This window comes from Muscardinus avellanarius (assembly GCF_963383645.1).
Source record: "Muscardinus avellanarius genome assembly, chromosome: 4".
NCBI lineage: Eukaryota > Metazoa > Chordata > Mammalia > Rodentia > Gliridae > Muscardinus > Muscardinus avellanarius.
Window position 1 is genome coordinate 58,581,300 of NC_137789.1, and position 27,878 is coordinate 58,609,177.

At 39.8% G+C, this 27,878-nt stretch overlaps 1 protein-coding gene across 1 annotated transcript; it reads right to left on the bottom strand.

The window, feature by feature from the left end:
- Nucleotides 1-1,340: 1,340 nt before the first annotated feature.
- STMN2 (stathmin 2) lies at nucleotides 1,341-27,878 on the bottom strand. The gene is made up of 4 exons (XM_080694251.1): nucleotides 27,782-27,878; nucleotides 22,666-22,838; nucleotides 9,571-9,762; nucleotides 1,341-1,528 (listed from the first exon to the last, which is right to left on the bottom strand). The coding sequence occupies exons 1-4, from the start codon at nucleotides 27,861-27,863 to the stop codon at nucleotides 1,469-1,471; spliced, it is 507 nt and encodes a 168-aa protein (XP_080550377.1). The 5' UTR covers nucleotides 27,864-27,878; the 3' UTR covers nucleotides 1,341-1,468.

Sequence of the window (27,878 nt, forward strand, 5' to 3'; positions counted from 1 at the left end):
TAGGGAAGGAAGAGAGAGGTACCTGCTGCTCCAGCAGAGAAGGGGCTCAGTAGGACCCTGGCTTCCTTCACACTCATTAAAGTCTCTTTGCTGTGAGATCGTCTGATCCCATAGCCACCCTTTTGAATTCTGGACTCCAGGGTTAGAATATGCAGGGGCAAGAGAACACACCAAAGCTGGATTAGTTCACAGAACTCCAATTCTTTATTAATCACAGCTTGCTCACAATGACATACAGGAAAATAGCACTAATGAGGAGTAAATATGCAGGCAGCAACCTTCAGGAGTTGGGAGGTGGGAATTGGGGGAGAAACGACTTCAAAACTGCGATAGGTACTTACGGTGGGTATCTGGTGGATCTCTTAGTTGGCACAAACGCCCTGCCTAGCCCCCCTTAACTGTGTCAGCTTCACAGATGGAGTGGTTTTCAATTTTTGTTTTTTAAACAGGCAGGATTGCCTTACACTGGGGAAGAAAGACCAGCTTGAGTGGAAGTCCGCAGTGTTTTTGATTTTGTGTTTCAATGCAACAACCAGCTCACAGTTTCCAAGTGGAAAAGTATTCAGTAGCATCATGTACTTGTACTATAGGAAAAAGCTTAAAATGAACATCACCAATCATGGCATCCACAAATAAGCCACCTGACACATTAATTAATTCATTCCATCAAAAGAACTTAAACTAGAGAAGTAAGCCCACTTCATAAAGTTTCACGGCTGCTTGAACCGTTTGGGTTTGGATTTGTGTTCAGCACTCTGAAAGGCTCACCTTTTTGCTTCTACCCAGACTGATCTCAGATCCGTCTTTTCATCCATCCCTTTCTAAAGCCAAAACACATTTGTAGCACATAATCCAGGAGAAGCAGAAGTAAATGCTATGATTGGTGGGTTTTCTTAGCCTGGTTTTGTAGTTTCTAGGCAGTAAGTAGATTATGAGCAAACAAATGTGGAGGTTCTATGTGGAGTCAAAACACCCGTGACTAGGCGTGGTCTCAGTCAAGTGCAAAGACTACAAGATCATCTAGGTCATTAGGCAATGGTGGGTTTCTAGCACCATAGACTGTCTACTGACCTCCTTTTTCTGTTGGAATGGAAAGGGCAGGGAATGGAGTTAGACATGGGAGCTTCGAAAAGAACAGACCTAGCAAATTCATTTGAGTGGAAAGACACAACATCAAAAGCCTGTTACAGGACATGTAAGATTATGAAATAACTTGCATAATGCAATACTTGTATTTTTTAACAAAAATGTAAGTATTTACAAAATAAGATCCAAGGAATTTTTTAAACATCAAGCAAAACATTCTGCAAAGAGACCGCATTGATTTTTTTATTTTTGATTCTGTTTTTTTTTATAATGAGTTCTTTTTAAACCATGTCATACATTTCCCATACTGATATCGCATGATCCATTATAATATAGGCAGGGGGATTTACTATTGGTGGGGCGTGCCATACCCGCCATTTCTTCAGCCAGACAATTCCACCTGGAGTTCCTTGTTCCTACGCACCTCGGCAGCATGCCTCTCCTAGAAAACACAGAAGGGAGAAGTGTCACAAGCTTTGCTGTGTCGTCCACAGACAACTAGAACGGCCTGCCTGAATCTATGCATAACATGCTCTTGGCTGGGGATAACTAAGTTTGGTGTCTACCTTTAGGAATCTTTCCCATTTCACAAGAAATGTGGGCCCCAATAAATGTCACATTCAAGAGGACTTTATATGACTTCTTGTATCTTTTTATTTTTATTTTTTGTATTGCGGATTAAACCCAGGGGCATTCTACTTATAAGCTATACCTACAGCTCTTTTGATTTTTTTTTTTTTTTTAATTTGAAACAGAGTCTGGCTGAGTGGCTGACTCTGGTTTGAACTCCTGTTCTTGTCTAGCCTTCTGAGTACTGGGATTATAGGCATGTGCCAAAATGCCCAGCAAGACTTATAGTGTCTTTAAAAAATATTTAACACAGTTTTTTTTTTTTGTTGTTGTTGTTAAAATTATGACAAAGCGCCGGCCGTGGTGGTGTACGCTTGTAATTCCCGTGCTTGGGAGGCAGAGACAGGAAGATCGCGCGGGTTTGAAGCCAGCCACACTGGCTTAAGAGACCCTGTTTCCAAATAAAAATATAAAAAATAGGTCTGGGAGTGTAGCCCGGAGCTAGAAGGGCTTCCAGGAACCCCAGTGCCACCAAAAAAATAATTATGACAAAAAGTCATATGATTTAAGAGAATTTTGAATATAATGACCAGGAGAAATCCAGAGACTAGCTATAAAATATTACTTTGTTGGGTTTTCCATCATTTTTAATAGTGCCTTTCATTTTCTCTAGTATTTTAAGAACTTTGTTATTGTTGGTGGACACTTTGGAAAGATTAGATCCAGGAAGAGGATGTTTCCTATTGTTTCTTTAGGTCTTGACCTGCTCCTCAGGGCCCTTTACAACTGGACCATAATGACTTTCCAGTCTTAGCCTCCACTCTCCTCCTACATATGTTATGTTTTCTTTCAACAGAATTGCCTTTTCATGCCATTCACACTTGAGGTTCCTAGCCATCCAGTGCCACTGACCAGGGTTGTAATTTTCCTCTTTAAACCTTGTGGTAATCGTCCTTTTCTCTACAAAGATTTTCATGAGTTCACAAACTAAAGTAATCTCACTTTCCATTTAACACCTGCATAACTCTTTCCTTTTATGCGCACCATTCTATTCTAACTCCTGTCTTACCTGCTATATTTGACTATAAGCTCACCGAAGGTGTGCACTGTGTTCCCCATTCTGTGCCACTGCAGGCTTGCATATGACTCGTGGGTGTTTTTTTGCATAAGGAACTGAGCTACTAGCTTGGGGCTGGGAACTGAGTCCTGATCTTCCAAGGAGGGAACTGATGGAGAAAAGGTAATCCAGTGCATTTTAGTATACGGTTCTATATTGGATGACTATAATCATACTGTTTTGCATTTAGTAAGTGCCAAATGTCAGTTAAACTGGATGTTTAAAATGCTAATTATTACTAGTATTATTTTTCTATTTAGAATAGTCTTTCAATTGCCTTCACTCCCCACATTCCAGAAATTTATTGAGGCTCTATCATTTCCTTTAATTCAGGGGCAATGACCTTCACTAGCTATAAAGTAAATCTTATCATTAAATTCTGTTAACTTCAAGGAGTCTATGGTTATAGTGTTATTTAAGTTGTAATACTGAGCATTTATTAGGCACTTAATATATACCAGGTTTGTATCGGCACAGATTTTGCCGGTACCAATTTCATTAATCCTCACAACAACCCTTCAGTAGAGGTTCTGTTGTCATCCCCACTTATAGATGAAGAAACTGAGGCACTGAAAGGCTAAGTAACTTGTCCAGGTTAGCTTAACTAACAAGTGGTTAGCTGATATTCAAACCCAGAGAACCCAGTTCTACAGCCACTCCCTAACCACGCAATACAATCTCAGTGTCACTGTGAGGAGACAGGTGTCGGGCTGTGGGGAAACATATGCTCAGGTGTGGGTTCTAGGAGAAAAACACATACAGCCTCCTATACTTTCCTTCAAAGATACAGAATTGGAGGAAGCAGGAAGTTGACTCTAAGAAAGAGTTTCCAAGCAATCTTATTTAATTGGCTTAAATGAGCTTTTTATATATGTTTAAAAAAAGCATGGAGAAAAGGGAGAAAAGGCATGCATAGAGAAATCAAGTCCCATTGGGAAATGTCATGGGGGAAATGAGTAGCGAGGCAGCTGATTTCTCTTTTTGTTCTGCTATTATGAGGAAAGGATGTGGCAGAATCTTTTCCTCACGCAGAAAGAGACTAATTAGCGATAGCTGAGTTCTTATGAAAATTGAGAAAAAGCCTAGACCATCACGATGCCAGAAAAACACAAAGCCTGCAGTGTAGACTCATAAAAACACAACTGCACAACAGGAAGCGTTCTGATTAGCATTATTAGCCTACTTTAGAGTATATTTCTTATTACACCCACAACCTGCTGTAAAGAAACGAGTTTTGCCATAGGAAAGAACAAATATAATCTGTGAGCTTGAGATAACATAAAAAGAAGGGAAATTTAGATAAATCCTTTTGAGTTTCTAAAACAATATTTATTTATGGGCATTTTAGCTAATCTGTTCTTTGAAAACTTTACATTGAAATTATTAAATAGATACTCATGAAAGACTAATGCGACTATTTATCAAGATGTAGGAGAACCAAAAGTAGACATGCAGTAAGCGTGTAATTGTCAGCCTGGTCTGTTTCTTTTAACAGCGAACTGTTTGCAATTGTCAGACAACCCCCAGCCCAGAGTTTCCTAAGGCAGTTGTGACTGTCTTATTCTTTGAAAATATCCATTACATTAATGAGTTCCTAATATTTGCTTGGCACTGTCAGAAGCCCTGGGCTAGACAGACCCAAGAGTAGCTAAGTTTACAGATGTCCTCTGCAACACTCGTCCTCATCTCAGCATGATGGAAGTGTCACAAACAGTATTTTTGCATTGTATATAACTACCCGTTAGTATGAAAAAAATGTCAGAAAGGTGATTTTAAGAAAAATTCTGGTCCTCTAAAAAATACAATTAGTAAAGATTTGGGTCTTTAAAGAAAAAAACCTCTAAATGCTCTTTTAATTTCCCCGGGCATCAAGTATAAACAAAGGGACTGAACTAGATGACTCAAGGTAAATTCTTCCTATGAAATTTTGTTCGTTGAGTCTCTTTAAAGCCAAGATAAAGTAAAAAGTTATTTCCCCCCTCTCTGGAACTGGAATTGAACCCAGGGGCATTTTACCTCTGAGCTACACTCCCAGCCCTATTTTATTTTTTGTTTTGAAACAGGGTCTCACTATGTTGCTGAGAGTCCTGCTGCAATGCTGAGACTGTCCTTGAACTTACCATGCTCGTGTCTCAGCCTCCTAAGTACTGGGATTACAGCTGTGAGCCACTATGCCTGGCTCTTCTTTTTACTAATGACTATGTACCCACAATAATGAAAGAGGGGTCAAAGCTAGGCATGGTGGTGCACACCTGTAATCCTGGTACTTGAAAGGCTGAGACAGGAGGATTCCAGGTTTGAGTACAGCCTCAGCAATGTAGCAAGACTCTCAGCAACCTATGGAGACCCTGTTTAAAAACAAAAAATAAAATAGTGTTGGAGGTGTAGCTCAAAGATAGAATGACTCTGAGTTTCTGAGTTCAATCCTCAGTAACACACACACACACAACACACACACACACACACACACACAAAGAAAGAAGAAAGAAAGAAGGAAGGAAGGAAAGAAAGAAAGAAAGAAAGAAAGAAAGAAAGAAAGAAAGAAAGAAAGAAAGAGGGGGTCAGGAGTGAGTCCAGAAAAAAGCTTCCATCCCTCAAAATGATGGTGTTTGCCGGGTGTGGTGGTGCACGCTTGTAAATCCCCGCGCTTGGGAAGCAGAGACAGGAGGATCGTGCTGGTTCCAAGCCAGCCATGCTGGCTTAAGAGACCCTGTTTCCAAATAAAAAAATATACATATAAAAAATAGGTCTGGGAGTGTAGCCCGGAGGTAGAAGGGTTTCCAGGAACCCCAGTACCACCAAAAAAAAAAAAAAAAAAAAAAAAAGATGGTGTTCAGCTAGGTGTGGTCGTGCACGCTTGTAATCCCAGTACTTGAGAGGCTGAGACAGGAGGATCGCAGGTTCACAGCCAGTCTTAGCTACTTATTGAGGCTGTCTGCAACTTAGTGAGACCTGTTTCAAAATAAAAGACAAAAATAGGGCTGGAGATGTAGCTTGGAGGTAGAATGCTCCTGGTTTCCACCCCAGTACCACGGGGGGTGGGGGGAAAAATAATGTTCACAAGGTCATAGGTGGCCATGACGTACAAGTTCCAATGCTTCTGCTAAGATTTCTTATCTTACAGTGCAGTGTTGAATGATTGACAGATAGTAGTAGTTTTAGCTTAGAATAAAACTCTTGAGTCAAAGAGACTTGCATTCAAGTCTAGACTCTGCCAGGCTACTTAGCTTAGTGACCTTGGCCAAATGGCTTAACCTCTCTGAAGACCAAGTTCCTTAGATGTGAAATAAATATAATAGCAGTATTTCCACTTAGTATTGTTTAGATTAATTGTGAGAGTAAATGAAAAAATGCCTGACCTACAGTAAGCAATCAATAAAGGCTAGGGTGTGTGTGTGTGTGTGTGTGTGTGTGTGTGTGTGTGTGTATGTGTGTACTGGGGATTGAATACAGGGAAATTCTACTTCCAAGCTACACCCCCAGACCTTAATATTTTGAAACAAGGTTTTGCTCAGTAACTGAGGGTCTTATTAAGTTGCTAAGGCTGGTCTTGAGCCTTCATTCCCCCTATCTCAGCCTCTTGATACTGGCATTCCAGGCGTGCACTACCACACCTGCCTTCTTTTTAATTTCTAACTTCATAGGAGCAATTAATTTGAGCAAAATGCTAGATATTGGTCATAATGCAAAACTTACTTTGTACTATTTCAGGAGAAAGAAAAGTAGTTTGAGTATATATAGACGTTCTATTTAAAATATATCAAATGGAGCCGGGCGTGGTGGCCCACGCTTGTAATCCCCACGCTTGGGAGGCTGAGACAGGAGGATTGCGCTGGTTCGAAGCCAGCCTCAGCTACTTAGGGAGGCTCTCAGCAACTTAGCAAGACCCTGTTTCCAAATAAAATAGAAAAAAATAGTTCTGGGAGTATAGCCCGGAGGTAGAAAGCCTCTGGGTTCCACACTCAGTACCACCAAATAAAATAAAATAAAATAAAATAAAATATATCAAATGGAAATACATTTGGTACTCTTGAAGGAATATCTCTGTTTTATTGAAGGGATAAAAAATCTTGGCTGCCATTGGCCAGAGATCCTAACAAATTAAAAAGGTGTTTATTTTTTTCTTTTAGCTCTAGAATACTTGGAAATTGTGGTCCTAGAAATTACCTTGGTGCCATTATTTGACATGGTGTAGAATAGTGAGTGCTGATATTTAAATCAGAAAAGGCTACAAACTACTAGTTTTCAAACCTGGCTATATAGTGGAATCATGTGAAGAGTTTTTAAGGAAAATATAGATTTTTTTTTCCCCTCAGAGATTCTGCAGGAATTTAAAGCCCTCTACAGGTTCATCATTTGCAGGAAAAGTTCCCTGTAGATTAGCAAGTGGACTAAGTCAGAAGAGGAGCATGCAGAAAGGAGCTGGGCAGGCACTGGGTGAAAATTAAAAAGAGAACACAGAGAAAAATAAATTGCCTGTTAAAATCCAGTGCTTCTGGAAATACTGGTTAAATATGCAAATTTTATTAACTTTTTTACAGTTGAAATCAGAAAGGATATTCTATAGGTTTTGCACCTGTGTAGTTCCCCCAGAGGTCAAATATATATATACACACTAATATACTGTGTGTGTGTGTGTGTGTGTGTGTGTGTGTGTGTGTGTGTGTGTGTATTACTAGATACTAAAGGTGTAATTGAGAGTGCTGGAATAAAATCAGGATGTTTCATTCCTAGCAACTGCACATGAGTTTTTTAGGGCCTAGGACGTGAGCTGAAGGCCAAGTCACACAGAGCACACAGAGGCTCTCTGCTGTCCATGGTACCAGTGGTAGCCAGGCAAAATCTCTTCAGTTCTCTAGAACTGTGAACTGTGGACAAATGGAGGAAGGCTGACTAGTTAAAGGTCAGGGGAAATACATTTTAGCAACTAGAACTTTGCTCTGCTGTAGCTAAGTAGAGCGTTTGTTTTGTACCATCACATGTAACCTGCAGAGAGGCAAATTTTGTTGCTTCCTCCAAATCCTGACCTGACTCATTTGTGGAAAACCTGACATAGTCCTGAGAGTCTAGAAACACCAGCATCTAAGTAAAAGCTTAATCTCTTGTTTCAGAATTTGGCGAAGGCATCCAGTGGCTATTGTGGCTCCCGACCAAGTCACTAGGACATGTCCACACATCTTTAAGAGTCTCAGTGGCCTACCTCTGTGACAGCCTATGCACCTTTCCCCAGTCAAGTTTTCAAAAGTTCCTATAGAGCATAGATGTCCATGAAAACCACCATGAGATTACATTTTAAAATGCTTCTTTTGTGGGTGTGCTGGAGATTGAACCCTAACCCTCATTTATTTGTGCTAGGCAAGCACTCTACCTCTGAGTTACATCTTTAGCCCTTTAACAAATTTTTATGTCTATGTCCTTTGGATTTAGCCTGACATAATCAGAGAAAGGCAGTGAAAACACAGAGTCCCCAGAACTTCAGGCCAATGCTGTGTGGGCCTTCAGTGAGATGGGCTGACTCCAATAGGAAACAAGAAGCTTTCTAGGTACTACTCAGGGAACAGGGAGTTGCTCGGTCTAAACTCTCAGTGATGTGATGACAGGGCCAGTCCCATTTCTGTCCTCATCCTCAAGGCCTAGTGCTTAATAACTCTCAGGACTGGTCAGGTGGGCGATTGCTCAGAAAAGAATTGAAGTATTTTTCTCAAGATTTCTACTTTTTTTTAAAGCTGAATTCATTTGGACAAAGCTAGATTACTCATTGCTACACTGTATTCTTCAAAGAAAAAAATTGGGGGGAGATAGAATGAGGGGTAAGTAACATAGAGCTTACAAAATAGAAATCTTCCATTTCTCAGAAGAACCTCAGTGCTTCTCATCCTGAGGGATGGAATGAGTGTAGGTGCAGATTGGGAGGAGAAAGGCACCAGGAAGTTGATGTGCTGAGTTTCCCCTGTGGGCTCTCCTTTGCTGGGCTTCCATAAAATGTTATTATACCCGAGGTTTCCTTGTAGATTTTCCAAAATGGAGACTAGGAGCTTACCAGTATTTACTAATATCCTGGCCTTTCCTAACAAATATATGTTTTCAATTTAATATTTATATTAAATACACATATTAAATAAAATATCACATTATTTAGATTATGTTATATATTTATATATTTATATATAATATTTATACTAAATATTTATATACTTATATATGTTATATATTTATATCATTTAAATGCTATAGTAATACATTATATTAATATTGTACATTGGTGCCTTATTATATTAAATATAATATTTTCAATTAAAAACTTTTAATTTTAAATGTAATATTTTCAACTGAAAATTTTTTAATTTCAATTTTTTTTCAGGTACTGGAGGATGAACCCAGGAACATTCTATCTCTGAGATATACCCTCAGTCCTTTTCATTCTGTATTTTGAAGCAGGGTGTCACTCATTGCCGAGGCTGGCTTCAAACTTGCGATCCTTCTGCCTCCCTGGTACTGGGATTATAGGCATACACCACCATTTTGGGCTAAAATTTGTTTCTTAAGGTTTATACAACTCCTTGAACTCATTTACCACTGAAAAATTTCACAAAAATTTCAGTATTGATGTTGGATCCCCATTTTCTCTAGCCACGCTTACCCTGCCCTGGAGTCAATGCTGCCCCGAGCCCCAGGAGTTGGCTGTCATTGCACATGCAGCAAATTTGACTAAGTCTCTCGTGCTAAGGCTAATGAAAGTTCACCCAGCTGTGTTACAGATGGATGCACCCATCTGCTCAGGACTCCCATATGATTACCTTTTCCTGCAGACGTTCAATAATAGCAGCTAGATTAGCCTCACGGTTCTCCTTAATTTGTTCCATTTTGAGGATCAGCTTCTCCTCCGCCATCTTGCTGAAGTTATTGTTCTCTTCCAAAGCCTTCTGGAGGACTTCTCGCTCATGCTCCCTCTTCTCTGCCAATTGTTTCAGCACCTGGGCCTCCTGAGACTGGGAAGAAAAACACATACATCTTATAATTACGCAAACACCAGCCTAGCAGAATAGCGGCCCACGGGTTCCAGGGAGCATTCTTTTCAAATGAATAGCAAGCACGTCTGTGCCCCGGTGCTGTCGCCAATTCTGTACCCATCTGCACAACTTGGAGTTTTCTATAGAATGTGGTTAGCGAAGACATGTGGTTAGTTGAATTTTCAGCTGTGAAATTTTGGGACAGATTGTCTTAGAAGAAGTAGCATTTAACCCTCATTGAGGAGTGTTTTTTATTTTAATTTTTTAAAAAAGTTGCTGCAGGGCATTTATGCAACAGGAAATGCCATAATTCATCACTAGATGGCAACATTCCCTGGAAGCAGGAGGAATATGGGCGAGGACCGAGGCCAGACTTCCCTTTTCCTTTTGGTCTTTTTCCTGCCCCATTGTGTTTCATCTGTGGGTTGGGCCCTACAATAAGCTTTTCAACTTTCATCAATCAAAGGAACAAATTCACTTTCTCTTTTTATTACATGCCTGCCCCCTGCCTTTTTACCATAAACCAAATTCTCTTTGGAGACCTGAAAACAGTACAAACTTAATGTCCACTTGGCCACAGACAGCAAAAAGTCCTTGTTCCGACTCTCTTGAAATTCTGAGTAGGCTTAAGAACTCAGTGCTTGCTCAGAGATTAGAACAGAAACCCCAGGGCCACGTGCACCTCTTTGACGCTCCCTCCCACTCTGAGCTGCATTTTTCCTCCAGTGTCAGGAGGCTCTATGGCTCCTTACAGCATTTGCTATGGCCAGGTGCTTGATAAAACTGCAGATGCCTGGTAACTACCTCCAGAGATTCTGATTCCAAGGTTCTTTGGTGAGGCCCAGGAATCTACATTTATTTATTTATTTATTTATTTATTTATTTATTTATTTATTTACTTATTGCTGGTACTGGGGTACCTGGAAACCCTTCTACCTCAGGGCTACACTCCCAGACCTATTTTATATTTTTGTTTGGAAACAGGGTCTTTTAAGCCAGCGAGGCTGGCTTCGAACCTGCATGATCCTCCTGTCTCCGCCTCTCAAGCGCAGGGATTACAAGCATGTGCCACCACGCCCAGGAATCTGTATTTTTGATAAGCAGCCCCTCTGAATCTCATGTAGGCAGTCTGCAGTCTACTTTTTGCAAAACACACTGACATGGGGTTTGGTGTCAGGCCTGCATCTGAATCTTAGCTGTGTTGGTGACCGTAGGCGTTATTTTCTCTCCCAAACTGTATCTGAGAGAAGCCTTACTCAGTATGGACCTATCCAGCTTTAAGACCAAATTATTATACACTCATTGTTCCTGGGCCGATTCTCTGACAGGAACCTTCAATGGATTATTTATAAATGTGCATATCTAAACAATTGTTAATCCAAAAAGTTCCTATGTGGCCAGTTAAATACTGATTGCCACTGTACGTATTATTAGGGAAACACTTTAGTTAATGGTAGTAGCTGTGGAGTTTACTGGAGAGAGATTGACACACAAGCAATATGGACCCTAGAAAGGGAAGAAAGCTCTTTTCAGATCAAATTCTGCAGGAATGGTAAAATCGTATCCTTATGAAGCTTGGTTGATGCGTTTATTCTAAAGTTTATCCAGACAGGTCTGTGGCTCAGTAGAGATCAGACAGCAAGTCCTGGGAGCCAGCCCTGCTCTTGCTTTAACCACCTAGTAGTTTTACTAGAATTTAGTGGACTCCTCTCATTCTTTCTTTGTTTTTGCTTTCAGGATAGTTAATATTAAAATAATAAGAAAAGGGTAACACAAAGTAAGTTCAAAATCAAATGGAAGCTTTCTGAAAAAAAATTGTGAATTACACATTTTCTAGGTGGTTCCACTTTCTGCTCCTTGAGGGCTATTGTCAAAGTAGCTGACACAGATCTTGCTTATTTATTCTTAACAGTACTTCTGTTAAGGTGTGTGTGTGTGTGTGTGTGTGTGTGTGTGACAGAGAATGAATATTATTACAGACAGAAAGAGGTATATATATATATATATATATATATATATATATATTTTATTTTTTGGTGGTACTGGGGTTCCTGGAAACCCTTCTCTGGGTTACACTCCCAGACCTATATTCGGAAACAGGGTCTCTTAAGCCTGGCTTCGAACCCGCGCGATCCTCCTGTCTCTGCCTCCCAAGCGTGGGGATTACAAGCGTGCGCCACCACGCCCGGCAAAGAGGTGTGTATTTTTTAAAGTGTCTTTCTGAAAAGAGTCTTCATAAAATTAACTTTTGTCTGTAAGGATAGTATTTATCTGGCGGGAGGACAGTGCGATTTCTGCTCAGTGTGTTAGCAGGTCCGTCCCTACAGACCAGCGGTTCCAGTGCCGTCCTGACAGGAGCCGGCTGGCTTTGCCTGGCTGTTTGCTTCAAGCTGTTGTCACAGGATCTCCTGTGGCACAGTGAGCCGCGCCCCAGCCTGGTGTTCAGAAAGCCCATGCCTGCATCCTGCCCTGAGGAGCGTGGGGCCGCCTTGGTGTGGAGATGGTCGCTGCGGAGGTGGCTTGGTGGCATGGGGCCGGGCGCCTGCCTCCTCTCTGGCTGGCCCAGGTCCCCCAGGGACTGATGGTGGGTTGTTAACAGGAGACCGTGGAAAGTTTCCTTTCTTAACTTTGGTACTTTGCTCAGTGGTGTTTAAACTTAATGTTTATATTTGCATTCTTACTTTCTTTGCAGAACAGCCAAAGGCAGTGGAAGGCAGCAGGGAAAGGGGCTTGAGGAGAGAAGGGTGGCGGATTAAAGGATTTTCAAGTTGCTTGCCTTGGTGGGACACAGCTGGTCTGCGGGAACAGTTACTCCCGCGGTTCCCATTGTGAGGAATAGAGAATTCCCGTTAGAAGTAGTGCTTATTGCATTTACTGCAGTGAGGCATTTGGCTTGCTTTGAATGCCTTAATTAATGGGGTTGGTACTTTTGCAGCCACTGGGGCTAAATGAGATTACACAGCGTAAGTGTTAAGTGCATTTTTAAAAAAAAGCACAATTAATGGGGTGAAACAGAAACAGACGGCAACACAGAAGGTTATCACACTGGGACTGACAAAGACTGTGGGACTGGGCTCCACTAGCCTCCGGGGCTGCTCAGTCTGGGTGCCTTTTCTATTTAAAAATTAAAAAATTTTTTTTGGTGTGCTATAGGAAATTCAAACCGAATTGGGGAGGGCTATACTACTGAGTTGCATCCCCAGCTCCTTTTTGTAATTTATTTTGAAACAGGATCTTACTAGGTTGACCAGAAACAGTTTCTGGCCTCTAATTGCAATCCTCTGGCTTCAGCCTCCTTGTAACTAGGACATAAGTGTGTGCCATTATGCCTTGCTTTGCCTGGGGTGCCTTTTCTTACACACTGAATGGGAATGCTATACCCACCGCTGTTTTAATTAGCACATTTATAAGATCTAATAATTGCCTGTTTCAAGTATTTAAAACTCAAGTCCATGAAAAAAAAATACAGGATGTGGAGTCAATTATTGTGGAAAGCATAAGAAAATACTATGGTTCTTATTTTGGTCCCTACTATCCATAAGTATTCATTTTTTTATTATTTTTATTTTTTGGCATTGAGCATTGAACCCAGGAGCATTCTGTCTCTGAGCTACACCCCTAGTGGTTATTTTTTATTTTGAAATTGTGTCCTGCTAAGTTGCTGAGACTGGCCTCGAACTTGATATCCTTCTGTCTCGGCCTCCCAACTATTGGTATTATAAGCATGCACCACGATGCTTGGCTATTAGTCAATTTCTAAACAAATTCTTCTATGAAGCTCATAGCCAGGAGCCTTTACTTCAGTAGCTAAGCTCCCTCTCTGTTTGCTGGTGCAGAAAGTCATAGCTGCTGTTCCCTTCTCAGCCTGGCTTCCAGCTACTGCTGCCTGTTTATTCCTGCGGAAAAATGGATTCTCGGATGAATATGGTTTAATCTTCCAGTTATAACTTTGGGGAAGAAACGTGGCTTTGATTCCAGTATTTGCATCAATGAGCACATAAGCAGTTAGTCCAGAAAACTGCTTTAAAACATGACATGAGGTGGGTGAGAGGCTGTGGGATGAGACCAGGTAACTTACAAAAGCGGAAGTGTTTCTGTTCATTTTCAGTAGAAATAAAGTCCTCACTACGTAGTCACAGAGGTATTTTGTATGCCTTGGCTGGGTAGATTAGCAGAAAGGAATCTTGATTGTGTAGCATTATAGGCTGGAGAGTGGAATTTGCTAAAAGTTATTAAAATTAACTGTTCAGCCGGGCGTGGTGGCGCACGCTTGTAATCCCCGCGCTTGGGAGGCGGAAACAGGAGGATCGCACAGGTTTGAAGCCAGCCGTGCTGGCTTAAGAGACCCTGTTTCCAAATAAAAAATATAAAAAATAGATCTGGGAGTGTAGTTCGGAGGTAGAAGGGCTTCCAGAAACCCCAGTACCACCACCAAAAAAAAAAAAAAAAAAAAAAAAAAATCAAATTTTCAAGGAAAAAGTGTCTGGCCTTGGAGATTTCTGAAGAGCTTAACAAAGATGGTCACTTAATATAGATGTTCACTGAAATACTGAAATGGAAAACTGGGGCAAGATAATGATCAGCTGAAATAATGTAAATGTCAAGGTAAAATACAGAACTGATTATGTTTGCTGTGTCATCTTGGGAGACCAGGGAACCTTCTCTATCTTGTCTGTTATAGAAGCCAATGCACATGGCAGGTGGGCACCTTTTCTAGGCATAGACCTCACGTGGAACTCAGAATCGCTAGAATAATTACACGAGAGGCATGTAAAGGGAAAGTAATGAGACAGTTAAAAAGAGTTATTGTACACTGAGGAACACTTTAACATTTCTTCCAAAGAGGTTAATTATCATTTCTTATATTACTGGGTCTAAGAGTTTAATTACTGTTCAAGTGAAATGGAAGATAAATTCGAGTTAACTGGCATATAAAATTCATTTTTACTTTATGCACACTTAAGAGATTTAAAACTGCATTTTAGATAGCACTAGCTTTCCATTTATTTCCTATGTAAACCCGTTTCTGCGTCTTTATTTTCTTGTCTCTTTTCATCATTTGAGGGGGCATATGACTTGCTATTTAAAATTGTTCACTGCTGGGCGTGGTGGCGCACGCTTGTAATCCCCGTGCTTGGGAGGCGGAGACAGGAGGATCCTGCAGGTTCGAAGCCAGCCTCGCTGGCTTAAGAGACCCTGTTTCCAAATAAAAATATAAAATAGGTCTGGGAGTGTAGCCCTAAGGTAGAAGGGCTTCCAGGAACCCAGTACCACCAAAAAAAAAAAAAAAAAAAATTGTTCATCATATACCAAACCTCCTAGTACTAAAGTGCCTTTGCACTAGCATTTTAGATGATATGTCTTTAATGATTGGCTTTACTACTGAAATGCAAACACATTATTATCCCAGCTAAAGTTACAAAATAATGTCTTGTTGGAATGACAATTGAGAGTATAATTGTGAAAAACTAAAGGATGCAATACCCAGTTTGTGTTGTAGAGCCAGAAGCATAATAAGAAATTTAAAATTATTAAAATGTTCAGATCTTGAAAATAAGCCCTTCCCATTCTAAAGCCCATGATGGGTTCACTGTGGTTCCTTCCTAAGAAAAGAAACTTGGGTCTGATCTTCACTCAGAGGACAGCACCCACAAGGGTTCTGTGGCCTGGGTGTCATACTGGTTTCCTGAAAGCCAAACCAAATATTGCATTTCAAAATCCAGTGCTGTAAAAGTCTTCCCTTTCCCTGAATTCCACATTAATGTCCATTTACCAAGAGAGATGCCAACAAGTAGAAAAGGTGAGTCTACAAAGTTGGAGACTAAGGATTCACGTTTATGCCATTTCATTGAGAATAAGCCACCCAGCTTCCCTTTAGAGCTTCAGTGACTTTGGGGTTCACTACTTCATGAATAGCTGTGTGTCAACTTAATTTCACTGGGCTGGTTTGAGTAGGGTGCTTTTAAATTTAATTTATATCATAATGAATGAGAAACCTCAGTGGTGTGATGGAGTCAGGGGAAGTTGGTGGTGTGGGGGAAGGAGAATCAATGAAGGAAACACTTCCACTGACATTATATACATATGTGAAATGACCAGTGCCAATCTCAATGTACTGTATGGAGAGGAGAGGAAATGAGGAGAGAACTGGGGGACGTTCCTCGAGGTCTGTGTGCATGTATGTCACTATCATTCTGAATGACATTTTGATATCAGACTACCATGCAATATAGTATAATATGTATATATACTGCAATGTTAGTCTATACAAAATTTAATTTATTTCAGTGTGCCATTTTATCAATGTCGTTAAGGTCTTTGTATTTTCATCATTTTTTATAATATTAATTTCCAAGTCACCTCTAGTTGGACTAATATGTTGATATATATCTCATACCTATCAAACTGCCTATATTTTATGTCACTTGATAAAGAATATTTTATTGAATTTCAAAATATTTCTGAAATGAATTGTATGGAATATTTCAATATCTGTGTTAATCAAAACTCTTTTCCTTTATAAAATCATGTATTGGCTAGACCGTAACGTCTGTGAGGTCAGGGACTAGATGCATATTTACACAATTATAGGCAACTCTTTCACAGTGCTTATTATTATGTCTTCATGTAGAGTAACTGCATTCAAGACAATGGGACCTATGACAAGTCTTGTTTTATGGATGTATAAAAGAAAACACAAAAATTAGTGTGACTTGCCCAAAGGCACACAGCTAATAAGTGGTAGAACAGCATTTAGCCACAGACATTCTCCTAATCATATGTTCTTAGCTACTGTGTTTTTTTTCCCTGTACCGAGGATTGAACCCAAAGGCATTCTACCTCTGAGCTACACCCCCAGCCCTATTTTTTTTATCCTTTATTTTGAAACAGGGTCTCATTAAGTTGAGGAGGTCCTTACGAAGTAGCTGAGGCTGACTTCAAACCTGTGATCCTCCCATCTCAGCCTCCCAAGTATGCTACTGAGGTTTTAAGGATGCTTTTGAACATTGTGCTTTGCTGAAGATGACCATATTGTTGATTGCCCAAAGTGGAACGTTTATAAGAGTGAAAGAGAAATCATTAATAGTGATACTGACACAAAGGAATAAGTTAGAGTTGTCCCGAGCCATTTGGGATGTATGGCTGCCTCTCCTGGCTAGCTCTTGCTAGATAAACATTTGTGGAATAAATGAATAAATGGATGGATGGATGGCTAGAATGTTCACATCACTTTAACCATGCCTGTCAATTGCAGTATAGAGACTTTGATTTCAAGAAATGAACTTCAAGCTGATTGCATGAGATTACTATAGTCTCAATGGAGGTAAACACTGGCTTTCAGAAATAATTTAAAAAGGGAGAAAAAGCAGGAAAAATATGTGTTCTTTTTATAACAAGCTTCATCTACCAGCTAGTCAATGGAGCGTTAATTCTGGCCCAGAGGAACTTGAGGGAGTATCGTCCAACCTAGTAACCAGATGGCCAGTGCCGCAGTAGTGTCAACAGATGGAAAGAGGAGTTGGGGAAACTGCCAAAACCTTTAACAAGAAGGCTATTCCATCCATGTGGAGATGCCTCTGTGGCAGCCTTCCAGCTCCAAAGCCAGGGGCCCCTGCCACACAGCCGTGGGCCTCGGTTCCCAGATCGGATTCCTCATCTCCCAGGAACAGGCCTTAAAGAGATTAGCGGTGGTGGCAGCATATGGAGGCATGGAACTCATGGTTGTTTTGTGTTTAAAAAGGCCTAATAGTATATCCCATGTCTTTATTACTTACTTTGAATTAGAATTATGTCAGTATGGTGAGAAAATGCTTATTATCTTGGGATAATCAGAAATAGTGATTAGCAGTTATATGTGTCTTTGGTTATAGCCATAGCAAACAAATTTACTAATACTTATTTACATGTAGTATGATTTCAGGCAGAATCCTTAAAAATCTGTAACTCATGGGAAAGGAAACGGGACCAGGCAATGAAATCATTAATGACCCAGAGGTTAGGCTGGATGTGTGTATACTTTTGAAAAACCTTTAGCAACTCGTCATGCCTGACATAATGGAGCTTGCTCCCGAACCTGCCATTCAAGACCCTCTCCAATCTCACCTCCCAACTCTCCACTCCATAATCAAATCCACCAGTCCAAATCAGCTTACCTACTGCCTTGGAAACACACTTTCTGCATTCTCACCGCTGTGTATCCTTAGTTCTGGAACAGTTCTTTTAGTCTCAAACATATTCCCATTTTCTCTATGCATCTAACACCATTTAATTTTCTAGTCACCTCCCTTTATAAAAATAGCAACTTTTGTGTATCATCTGATGCATATATTTATTGATTGGCTATTTCTATTTTATTGGAATGGGCCTAGAACAAGGCCTGCCAACTAGGTGCTTGAAAAATATCTGTCGAGAGTGAATGAACTCTTTGGATTATAGTTTACTTGGTATAAAGTGCTGTGTGCATCGATGTCACTGTCAACATGATTTATATTATTGTAAATCATGATTTACATTATTGTAAGACTATAATGCACCAATAAAAGCATATTTAAAGAGAATACTTGGTGTAATCTCAGAAAATGTCATTTAGAAATTTGACTATGATAATTTGTCTTAGGATGAGAAGATATAATAAAAAGTAAACATAATTACATGTTATCACTTCAAAATTTGATGCTAAGAGTTTAAATGAATACTTTTTTTTACTTAAAAGTATAGGTAGTTGCTGGGTGTGGTGGCGCACGCTTGTAATCCCCACGCTTAAGAGGCAGAGACAGGAGGATCACGCAGGTTCGAAGCCAGCTGTGCTGGCTTAAGAGACCCTGTTTCCAAATAAAAAGTATAAAATAGGTCTGGGAGTGTGGCCCAAAGGTAGAAGGGTTTCCAGGAACCCCAGTACCACACACACACACACACAAAAAAAAAGTATAGGTAGTGCCAGGCATGATGGTCCACTCCTGTAATCTAAGCTACTTGGGAGGCTGAGGCAGGAGGATTACACATTTAATAAGAGCCTGAGAAATTTTGCAAGGCATTGTCTCAAAATAAAAAAGGACTGGAATGTAGTCAGGGGTAGAGCACTTGCCCAGTACGTGGAAGGCTCTGGGTTTAATTTCTAGTATAAAAATAAAAGTAGTGCCAGGTACTACTTGCCAGGTAGTGTTAAACAAAAGTCAGGTGTGGTGGCTCACATATGTAATCCTGTTACTTGGGAAGCTGAGGCAGGAGAATTGCAGGTTTGAGGTCAGCCTCAGCAACTTAGTGAGACTGTTTCAAAATAAAACAATAAAAAGGGCCAGGGTGCAGATTAGAGGTAGCATGCCCCTGGGTTCAGTCTCCATTACCAAAATAAAATAAACAGCCCATTGAATCTGATAATTATCTGATACCAATTTGAAAACCTTAGGCCTAAAATTTCTCCACTGTTTACAGACATTTTCTCGTCTAATCATGGGGGTTCTGTGGCTACTAACTCAGAATTTGAAATAAGGACAGTAAGAACTGACTGCATTGTCAGCATAAAACATATAATAGATTTCAAAGATTTAGTATGAATAAAAGAATGTGAAATAGCTCATTAGCATTTTCATATTGATTACACTGAAATAATGTTTTGGTTATGTGGGGTTAAAATATATTATTAAAATTAACTTTACATATATTTTGGTAGTGGAGATTGAACCCCAAGTTATTCTACCTTCAAGCTAACCCCCCGGCTCTATTTTATTTTTTATTTTGAAGCGGGGTCTCACTAAGTTGTTGGGGCTGGTCTTGAACATACAATCTTCCTGTCTTAGCCTCCCAAGTACTGGGATTACAGGTCTGCACCATCCTACCCATCTCTCATTTTTTTTTAAATGTAGCTGCTAGAAAATTTTAATAAATATGTGTCTGAAATTATATTTCTAGTGGACAGTGCTGTTCTCTATAGCTGTGTAGGCTTATTTTTCATCATATTTACATGAAAATCAACCACATAGGATGTGAGCAGGGAAAAAGAAGCTTACAAATCTAGTAGTATATGTGCTAAATAACTATTTAAGTTGTTCTAGTAACACTAGATATTTACAGATAAAAACTGTGGACATCTATAATTTCTAAGACGCACCTCCCTTTGTTATTTGGTACTGGTAAGTGAACTTAGGGGCATTCTATCTCTGAGCTATACCCCCAGCACGTTTTAGCTTTTATTTTGAAACAGGTTCTCACTAAATTGCTGAAGCTGGCCTTGAACCTGTGATCCTCCTGTCTCAGCCTCTCAAGTATGGGGATTATAGCTTTGTGTCACCGTACCTCTCTATTTCCCCTTCTGGTGAGAACACCCAAGTTTTCTTTTGGAGAACTACCTTTCCACACTTCTTTCTACAAGTAACATCTTATCTAAACTTCCGTACAATTCACTGGTGGACACATGGCCCAGGTTTGTGGATCAAAGGCCTGCATCCCCAGGGCTGGAGTGACGAGTTCAGGGTTGGGCATGTGGTCCAGGATTGAAACTCAACCCCAGGACCTTTGTTAGAACTACCTTAGATGAGCAAATATGGAGGCCTCAATGGGAGTGATGGGAGGGGGAAGAGGGAAATTTTCTAATGTTCATGATGTACATTCACAAACATAACAAAGTCAATCACTTATCCAAACACGAGAAGGAGGGAGGGGGAGGGAATGGGGGGAATTGAGGAACGGCTAAATGAGTGATGTGTGCATGTATGCCTCCACCATCTTGTACTCCATTAAGAAGTATGACCACAATGCACCAATAAATAAGAAAACTACCTGGAAAGCCCTCTTTCTGCTGAAGTTGCCAAGTTATGAAAAAAGAAATTTGGTGCTAATTGAAACTAAATTTTCTTGTAATAAAGCCAATTAGATGCAAGAAGAAAGGGTAGATATTAAAAGGAAGTTTTCTGACAATACTGCTTGGTTACCCGTATTATTATACTTGTTGTTTCTGATGCTAAGAGCACTCCTGATCTTCTGGCTTTTTTTTTTAATCACACATTTTTGTCTTAGCTAGCTGAATTTTGGTTACTTTCATGTCTACACTAAGAAATTACTAAGATATAAGCATTTGCTGAAGACTCTTTAAAGAGAATTAGCAGTTCTCCAAATGAGTGCTAATTATGGTAGTACAATCCAATAGAAGAAAATCAATTGATAAATCTTTAAGCTAGTTCTTTCCATTAATTAGTTATACTTAGTTCTAATTAAAGTTCTGCCAGTAGGACATAATATACATAGTGATTCCTGCATTGAAAAATTTAACAAATAATACCAGAAATGTGCCGGGCATGGTGGCGCATGCTTGTAATCCCAGCATTTGGGAGGCTGAGACAGGAGGCTGAGATTCGAGAACAGCCTCAGATACTACTTAGTGGGGCCTTTTGCAACTCAGTGAGACTCTGTTTCAAAATAAAGAATAAAAAATAGAGCTGGAAGTGTAGCTCAGAGGTAAAATGCCCCTGGGTTCCATCCTCAGTACAAAAAAATAAAACTATAAATGTGATGGAACACTGCCTTGTGTGTGTGTGTGTGTGTGTGTGTGTGTGTGTTTGGGGGATTGAACTCAGGGGTATTCTACCTTTAAGCTATACCCTCAGCCCTATTTTATTTTTTTGCTTTGAATCAGGGTCTTGTGAGGTTGCTGAGCCTGGCCTTGGACCTGCAATCTCCTGCTTCAGCCTCCCAAGTACTGGGATCACAGGTGTGCGTGAGCCATCATGCCCCTGGTGAATGCTGCTTTATTTATTTATTTATTTATTTATTTATTTATTTATTTATTTATTTGGTGGTGGTACTGGGGTTTCTGGAAGCCCTTCTATATCCGGGCTACACTCCCAGACCTATTTTTTTTTATTTTTGGAAACAGGGTCTCTTAAGCCAGCGCGGCTGGCTTCGAACCTGCGCCATCCTCCTGTCTCCGCCTCACAAGCGCGGGGATTACAAGCGTGTGCCACCATGCCTGGCGTTGAACGCTGCTTTTAAAAGGTGCCAAGGCATATATTTCTGTGGTCATCATAATGCTAATTGATGACATTTGTAAATGTTGTTTAACTATGTGGTCCATTTCTAATTCAATTTAATTGTCTAAATGTGTAATTGTTGATAATTTATTTAGGTCAGGGTGCAGGAGTTCTACTGGAATCAGTAATTAGTTACCTCAAGGAGTTTTGTACATTTTGTAGATGCAGTTATTTCTGACCATCACTGTGTTCTTCTTTTCTCTTTGGTAATTTTCTTCAAATTGATTATGTTACCTAGGAATACCATCCATTTCCTAAACTGTGATGTTGAATTTTGGTTTCTAGTTTTAGTTTCAGGTCAGTCACTGACTTTATATTCGAATCTCTTATGTGTTAACTCTAATCTGTATGTATTTATACTTATCCCTGTACCTATTACCTATAGGATGTCAGAGCTTAGTGGGATTTAAACTGCTTTGAGCATGACATACCCTCCACTGTTTAGTTACTTGGTTATATCTATTGTAGCAATGTTTTATGGTCTATAACTCTGAGTAATTTAGTACAGTTTTTCTATGAGAATTAAACTTTAATATACAACAAAGAGATAAGTTAATCACTGTACATGTCCCTGGGTTATTAGCTCTGCTTTCCTTTTTTTAAGTCCATATTTATAATAACAATAATTGGTAAAATAGCATCTCTATCCAATGTGTATATATAGATGTATAATGTTGACCAGATACTTATGAATCTCACTTTTAAGTAAAAATTGAAGTTGAAATTAGAATGGAAATTAGGAGAGAGAAGGGGGGGGGAGAGAGAGAAAGACAGAGAGAGGGAAAAGGGGAGGGGAGGGAAATGGAGAGGAGAGGAGGAGGGAGGAGAAGAAAACTTACAAACTATGGAAAAAATTTACCTTTCTTCTTTCCTCTGCAGCCTCCAGTTTTTTCTGGATCTCCTCCAGGGACAGGTCTTTCTTCTTTGGAGAAGCTAAAGTTCGCGGGGCTTCTGAGATAGGAGATGGTGGCTTTAAGATCAGCTCAAAAGCCTGGCCAGAGGCACGCTTGTTGATCTGCTTCACTTCCATATCTAATAAAGGAACATGGGGAATGTTACTCATGCAGAGCTCCAAGCACAGCTTTGCTTTAATCACTTGGATTCCAGTGCTACTCTAGGAAATAGAAATAAAATGCTGCATGTGATCGTTTTCTCTACCTTAGTCTAGGTATATAAGACCTTTCTCTTTAGTTTAACTATGGATATATTTTAGCAAAATAAATATTTGGCTTTGAGAAATTCAAACAATCTCTATAGGGAACTGAAAAATGGTAGGCATTCCTAGAAAAAACAGCATGAATTGATTTTTAAAATTTTCCTTTGAATGAATATGAACTTTGCATGAAAATCAAGTAGCACCGAGTTATTTTATTTTGGAAATTATGGAGGCATTTTTTTGTTAGATGATGTGGAAAAGAACAGAGTTCTCCAGTTCTCATATATCCATCCTGTGGAGATATATATATATATATATAATGCATATATCTAATATATATATGCATATATATACATATATACACACATATATGCATATATATTAGATATATGTGTATATATATCCTATATACATATATATAATGTATACATAATACATATATGTTATATATAGGATATACATACATACATGCATACATACATACATATATCATTACAATATTGCCATTCCTGTGATTGGGGATCTCAGGAGCTACGTTAGAGTCAATAGGACTCTCTGAAGAGTTGGAAGCATTTGACAGTCAGTGCTAATGTGCAAAGCATCCTGCTGGTTCCTGCCTTGTCCGTCAGTATGTTTGTTGCTCCTAGTGATCACGTATGTGCAATGTCTCTCTCTTGGAGATCCTTGTTTTCAAGGAGCTTACAGTCTAGTGACCCCACTGTAGTACATTTGTTCTATTTTGTTGCTACCTAGAGTATCCTCCTCCTGCATACCTCAGCTGCAGACAGGAGCCAGGGAAAGAGACACTGTGTTGTGGGCACCTACTTATCTAGTCTGTGCACATACATATGGGAATAGCATGCAGCTTTTAAAAAGAGGGAAATTCTGTCATTTGCAACAACATGGATGAACCTGGAGGATACTGTACCAAGGGGAATAAGCCAGCTCAAAGAAGACAAGTACCACGTGATCTCAGTCATATGTGAAATTTAAGAAAGTGGACCCCACAGAAATCAAGAGTAGAATGGCGGTAACCAGAGGCTGGAGAGAGGGAGAGGAGATCTGAGAGGTGATGATTAAAAGGTACAAATTTCAGTTAGGAAAAATATGTTCATGATCCCTATTGTACAACATGGCAACTCTCGCTTATAATGATGAATTTTTTTTTTTTTTTTTTTTTTGCGGGTCTGGGGATGGAACCCAGGGGCATTTGACCTCCGAGCTACACCCCCTGCCCTATTTTTTGTTCTTTATTTTTGAAACTGGGTCTCACTGATTTGCAGAGGGCCTCACTAAGTAGCTGAGGCTGTCTGTGAACTGCGATCCTCCAGTCTCAGCCTCCCGAATGCTGGGATTACAAGCGTGCACCACCACGCCCGGCTTTATAATGATGAATTTTATTCTTGAAAACTGTGTAGACAGTAGATTTTAAGTGTTTTCACCATAAACATAGTAAGTGTGAGTTAATACATAGCTTAATTAGCTTGATTTAGCCATTCTGCAATATACTTATATGTTTTATACCACAATCATATATAATTTTTATTTTTCAGTTAAAATTAATTGAAGAATGTCTAGCCTTTTATTTTCTTATCAGTAGTTTATGTGGCAAAGATAAGCAGATTATCAGACCTTCAACTTTGAACTTAGTATAATATTATTTATAATGTAAAATAATATAATGAAATATATTAAAATAAAGTATATATGAAAGAGTGATAGCTAGCTTCTGCTAGGACATTTAAAATTATGTAACTCAGCCGGGTGTGGTGGTGCACGCTTGTAATCCCAGCATTTGAGAGGCTGAGACCTGGAGGATCACGGTTCGCGGACAGCCTCAGCTACTTAGTGAGGTCCTCTGCAGCTCAGTGAGACTCGATTTCAAAATAAAGAATAAAAAATAGGGCAGGGGGAGTAGCTCGGAGGTCAAATGCCCCTGGGTTCCATCCTCAGACCCGCAAAAAAAAAAAAACCCAAAAACAAAAAAACCCCCAAAACTATGTAACTCATAACACTAAAATACGACAATTAGACCTGCATTGGGTAAGTTTTCATTTTTATTTTATTTTTTTGTGGTCCTGGGTTTGGAACCCAGGAGCATTCTACCTCTAAGCTACACCCCAACTGTATTTTTTTATTCTTTATTTTGAAACAGGGTCTCATTGAGTTGCAAAGGGCCTCACTAAGTAGCTGAGACTGTGAACCATATTTCTCCTGTCTCAGCCTCCCGAATGCTGGGATTACAAATGTGCGCCACCATGTCTGGCTGTCAGTTCTCATTTTTAGCTGAATATTTTTGTTTTGAGCCCCAGACAGTATCCCTCTGATTTCAGCTCATTTGTCCTTGTTTTTAAGCTGAAACTCCCTTTTTTTTCCCCTTTGTGATACATCATCAATCTTTCAGATACAGTTGTTCCTTGGTACCCTTAAGAGTATGTGGTTCCAAGACCCCTTGAAGATACCAAATCTGAGGATGTTCATGTCCCTTATATATAATGCTGGAGTATTTGCATGTAACCTACTCGTATCCTCCCAGACATTTAAAATCATTTCTAGATTACTTATAATACCTACTTCCATGTAAATGCTGTGCAAATAGCATTGTTCAGGGAATAACGGCAATGTTTTCCTCAAGTATTCTTGATGTGAGGTTGGTTGAATCTGCTAAGGGGGAGCCCCAGACGCAGAGGGAAGCTTGTACTTGAAAACAGTTATGATGCTCTGTTTCAAGTCCTTTCCTTCCAGGCTGAACATCCTCAATGCCCCAAAGTGAGATTGCATCTCGATTTTGATTGCCATACAGCTCCCTCACATCTAAGAGCTCTCTAATTGATTCATGTCCCATTTTGTAAAAATATACTTTTAAGCCGGGCGTGGTGGCGCCCGCTTGTAATCTCAGCAACTAGGAGGCTGACACCGGAGGATCGCGGTTCGCGGACAGCCTCAGCTACTTAGTGAGGCCCTCTGCAAATCAGTGAGACCGTTTCAAAATAAAGAATAAAAATAGGGCAGGGGGTGTGGCTCGGAGGTCAAATGCCCCTGGGTTCCATCCCCAGACCCGCAAAAAAAAAAAAAAAACCAAAAAAACAAAACAAAACAAAACAAAAAACAAACAAACAAAAATATATATATATATACTTTTATTGGTGCACTGTAATTATACATGATAATGAGGCTCAGAGTAATAGGAAAATACACACACACAGTGCTTGGTGTATTTCCCTTCAGATCTCACCCCATGCCCCACAATGATCTCCCCTGTCCTAACTACTCTGTGTTCTACTTACTGATCATTTGTATGTTATAAGATTCTTCTACTAACCTCTGAGTTTCTTGAAGGTGAAGACCTTTCCATATTAATCTTTGGACCCTCAATGACAACATGTAGTTAGTTTTAGAGTCTCCTAAGAAACATAGTTGAATTCCTAGTTGTGGCTATATCTGGGAGATAATAAAGATCTGTATGGTTTATTTGCCAATTGAATGAACTTACCCAAAGTAGGCACTGGGCCTGCATTCTAATAATGTTTTGGTTGGAGACCGAAATCCCTTCATTGGTAGAGCACTTCTTTCTGAAAGAGTTAATCAGCCCTTCTGATGCTTGGGCCATGACTGACCCACTTTGGGTAGAAAATGCCTTTGAATCCTCAAATAGGCTTTAAAGGCATGCAAGAGATACCTGCTCTAAGATATCTTTGCCTTATCTTCAATATCTTTTGTTACATACATGGAGAAGAAAAATCACCGTGAGCCCATCAGGTTCATTAAGCCTCATTTACACCTAGTATACACATAACTGCATCAAATATTTTGACTAAACTAACTTTAGATGAGGATAATATTGTGAATAATGACAGGCAGGCACTGTCACCAAGTGCTTATGAGAGGCCTGGCTTGGTGCTGATGTTTGACTTGGATCAAGTTGTTTAAACTTTACAGCAACCTTAGGGCAGATGCTGGTGTTAAATGAGGCTTAGAGAATCTAAGTATCTGCTTGTCCATGGCCATGTGGATAGTGGCAGAGCCAGAAAGAAAACCAATTAAGCATAATGAATCAGGACAAATTGAATGTAAAAGGTTGTGCTTCATGAATGTCAATTGTCATGCCAGCTCTTGAGGTTTTGTCCTTTTAAAACTTCTATACCTGGGGCCTTAGTCATAAGTCAGTTTTGATGATTAATTCAGCTCTTATTAGCTTGTTGAAATACATGCACAAAACATGGGAACTTCATAGAGAAAAACAGTGATAGCTGTGATTTTCTCTTATGAGTGTTCTGAGTACAAAGCATTTTCTCACAAATTATGATCCACTCTAATTGCAAAGAAACACCTTAGGCATACTGTGGATGCTGATATGCTGGGTGTAGTTGCTAATGACAATCCAGCCATGTTTCTTTTCTTTCTTTTTTTTTTTTGTGGTACTGCGATTCCTGGAAGCCCTTCTACCTCCGAGCTACACTCCCAGACATATCTTATATTTTTATTTGGAAACAGGGTCTCTTAAGCCAGCGCGGTTGGCTTCGAACCTGCGTGATCCTTCTGTCTGCCTCTCAAGCGCGGGGATTACAAGTGTGTGCCACTATGCCTGGCCTGCCATGTTTCTTAAGAGACATTAATGTGCTGTTACTAGAACCAAATTCAAACTATTTTGAGCACTAGGCAATCGATAAGACCTAATAGCTAAACATAGCAAGTCAATAGCAAGATCTACAAAATATTGATTTCATTATACCAAGAGTTCTGAGAGAGAGAAACAAATATAAACAAGCCGTTGCAAATGCTCTGGCCAGCAGGGCCCTTTCTTCTGCAGACCACTCACCATCGTAAGTGTAGATGTTGATGTTACGAGGTTCAGGATAGAAGCAAGAGCAGATCAGCGACAGCATGGACAGCTCCTTCATTTTTTCCTTGTAGGC

What these genes read in the sequence shown, in the direction of transcription:
- STMN2 (XM_080694251.1), bottom strand. Translation starts at nt 27,863, where the DNA reads ATGAAGGAGCTGTCCATGCTGTCGCTGATCTGCTCTTGCTTCTATCCT. An exon ending in CAACATCTACACTTACGATG is followed by an intron (nt 22,839 to 27,781) that starts GTGAGTGGTCTG and finishes TTCCTTTATTAG; the next exon opens with ATATGGAAGTGAAGCAGATC. An exon ending in CTGCAGAGGAAAGAAGAAAG is followed by an intron (nt 9,763 to 22,665) that starts GTAAATTTTTTC and finishes TTTTCTTCCCAG; the next exon opens with TCTCAGGAGGCCCAGGTGCT.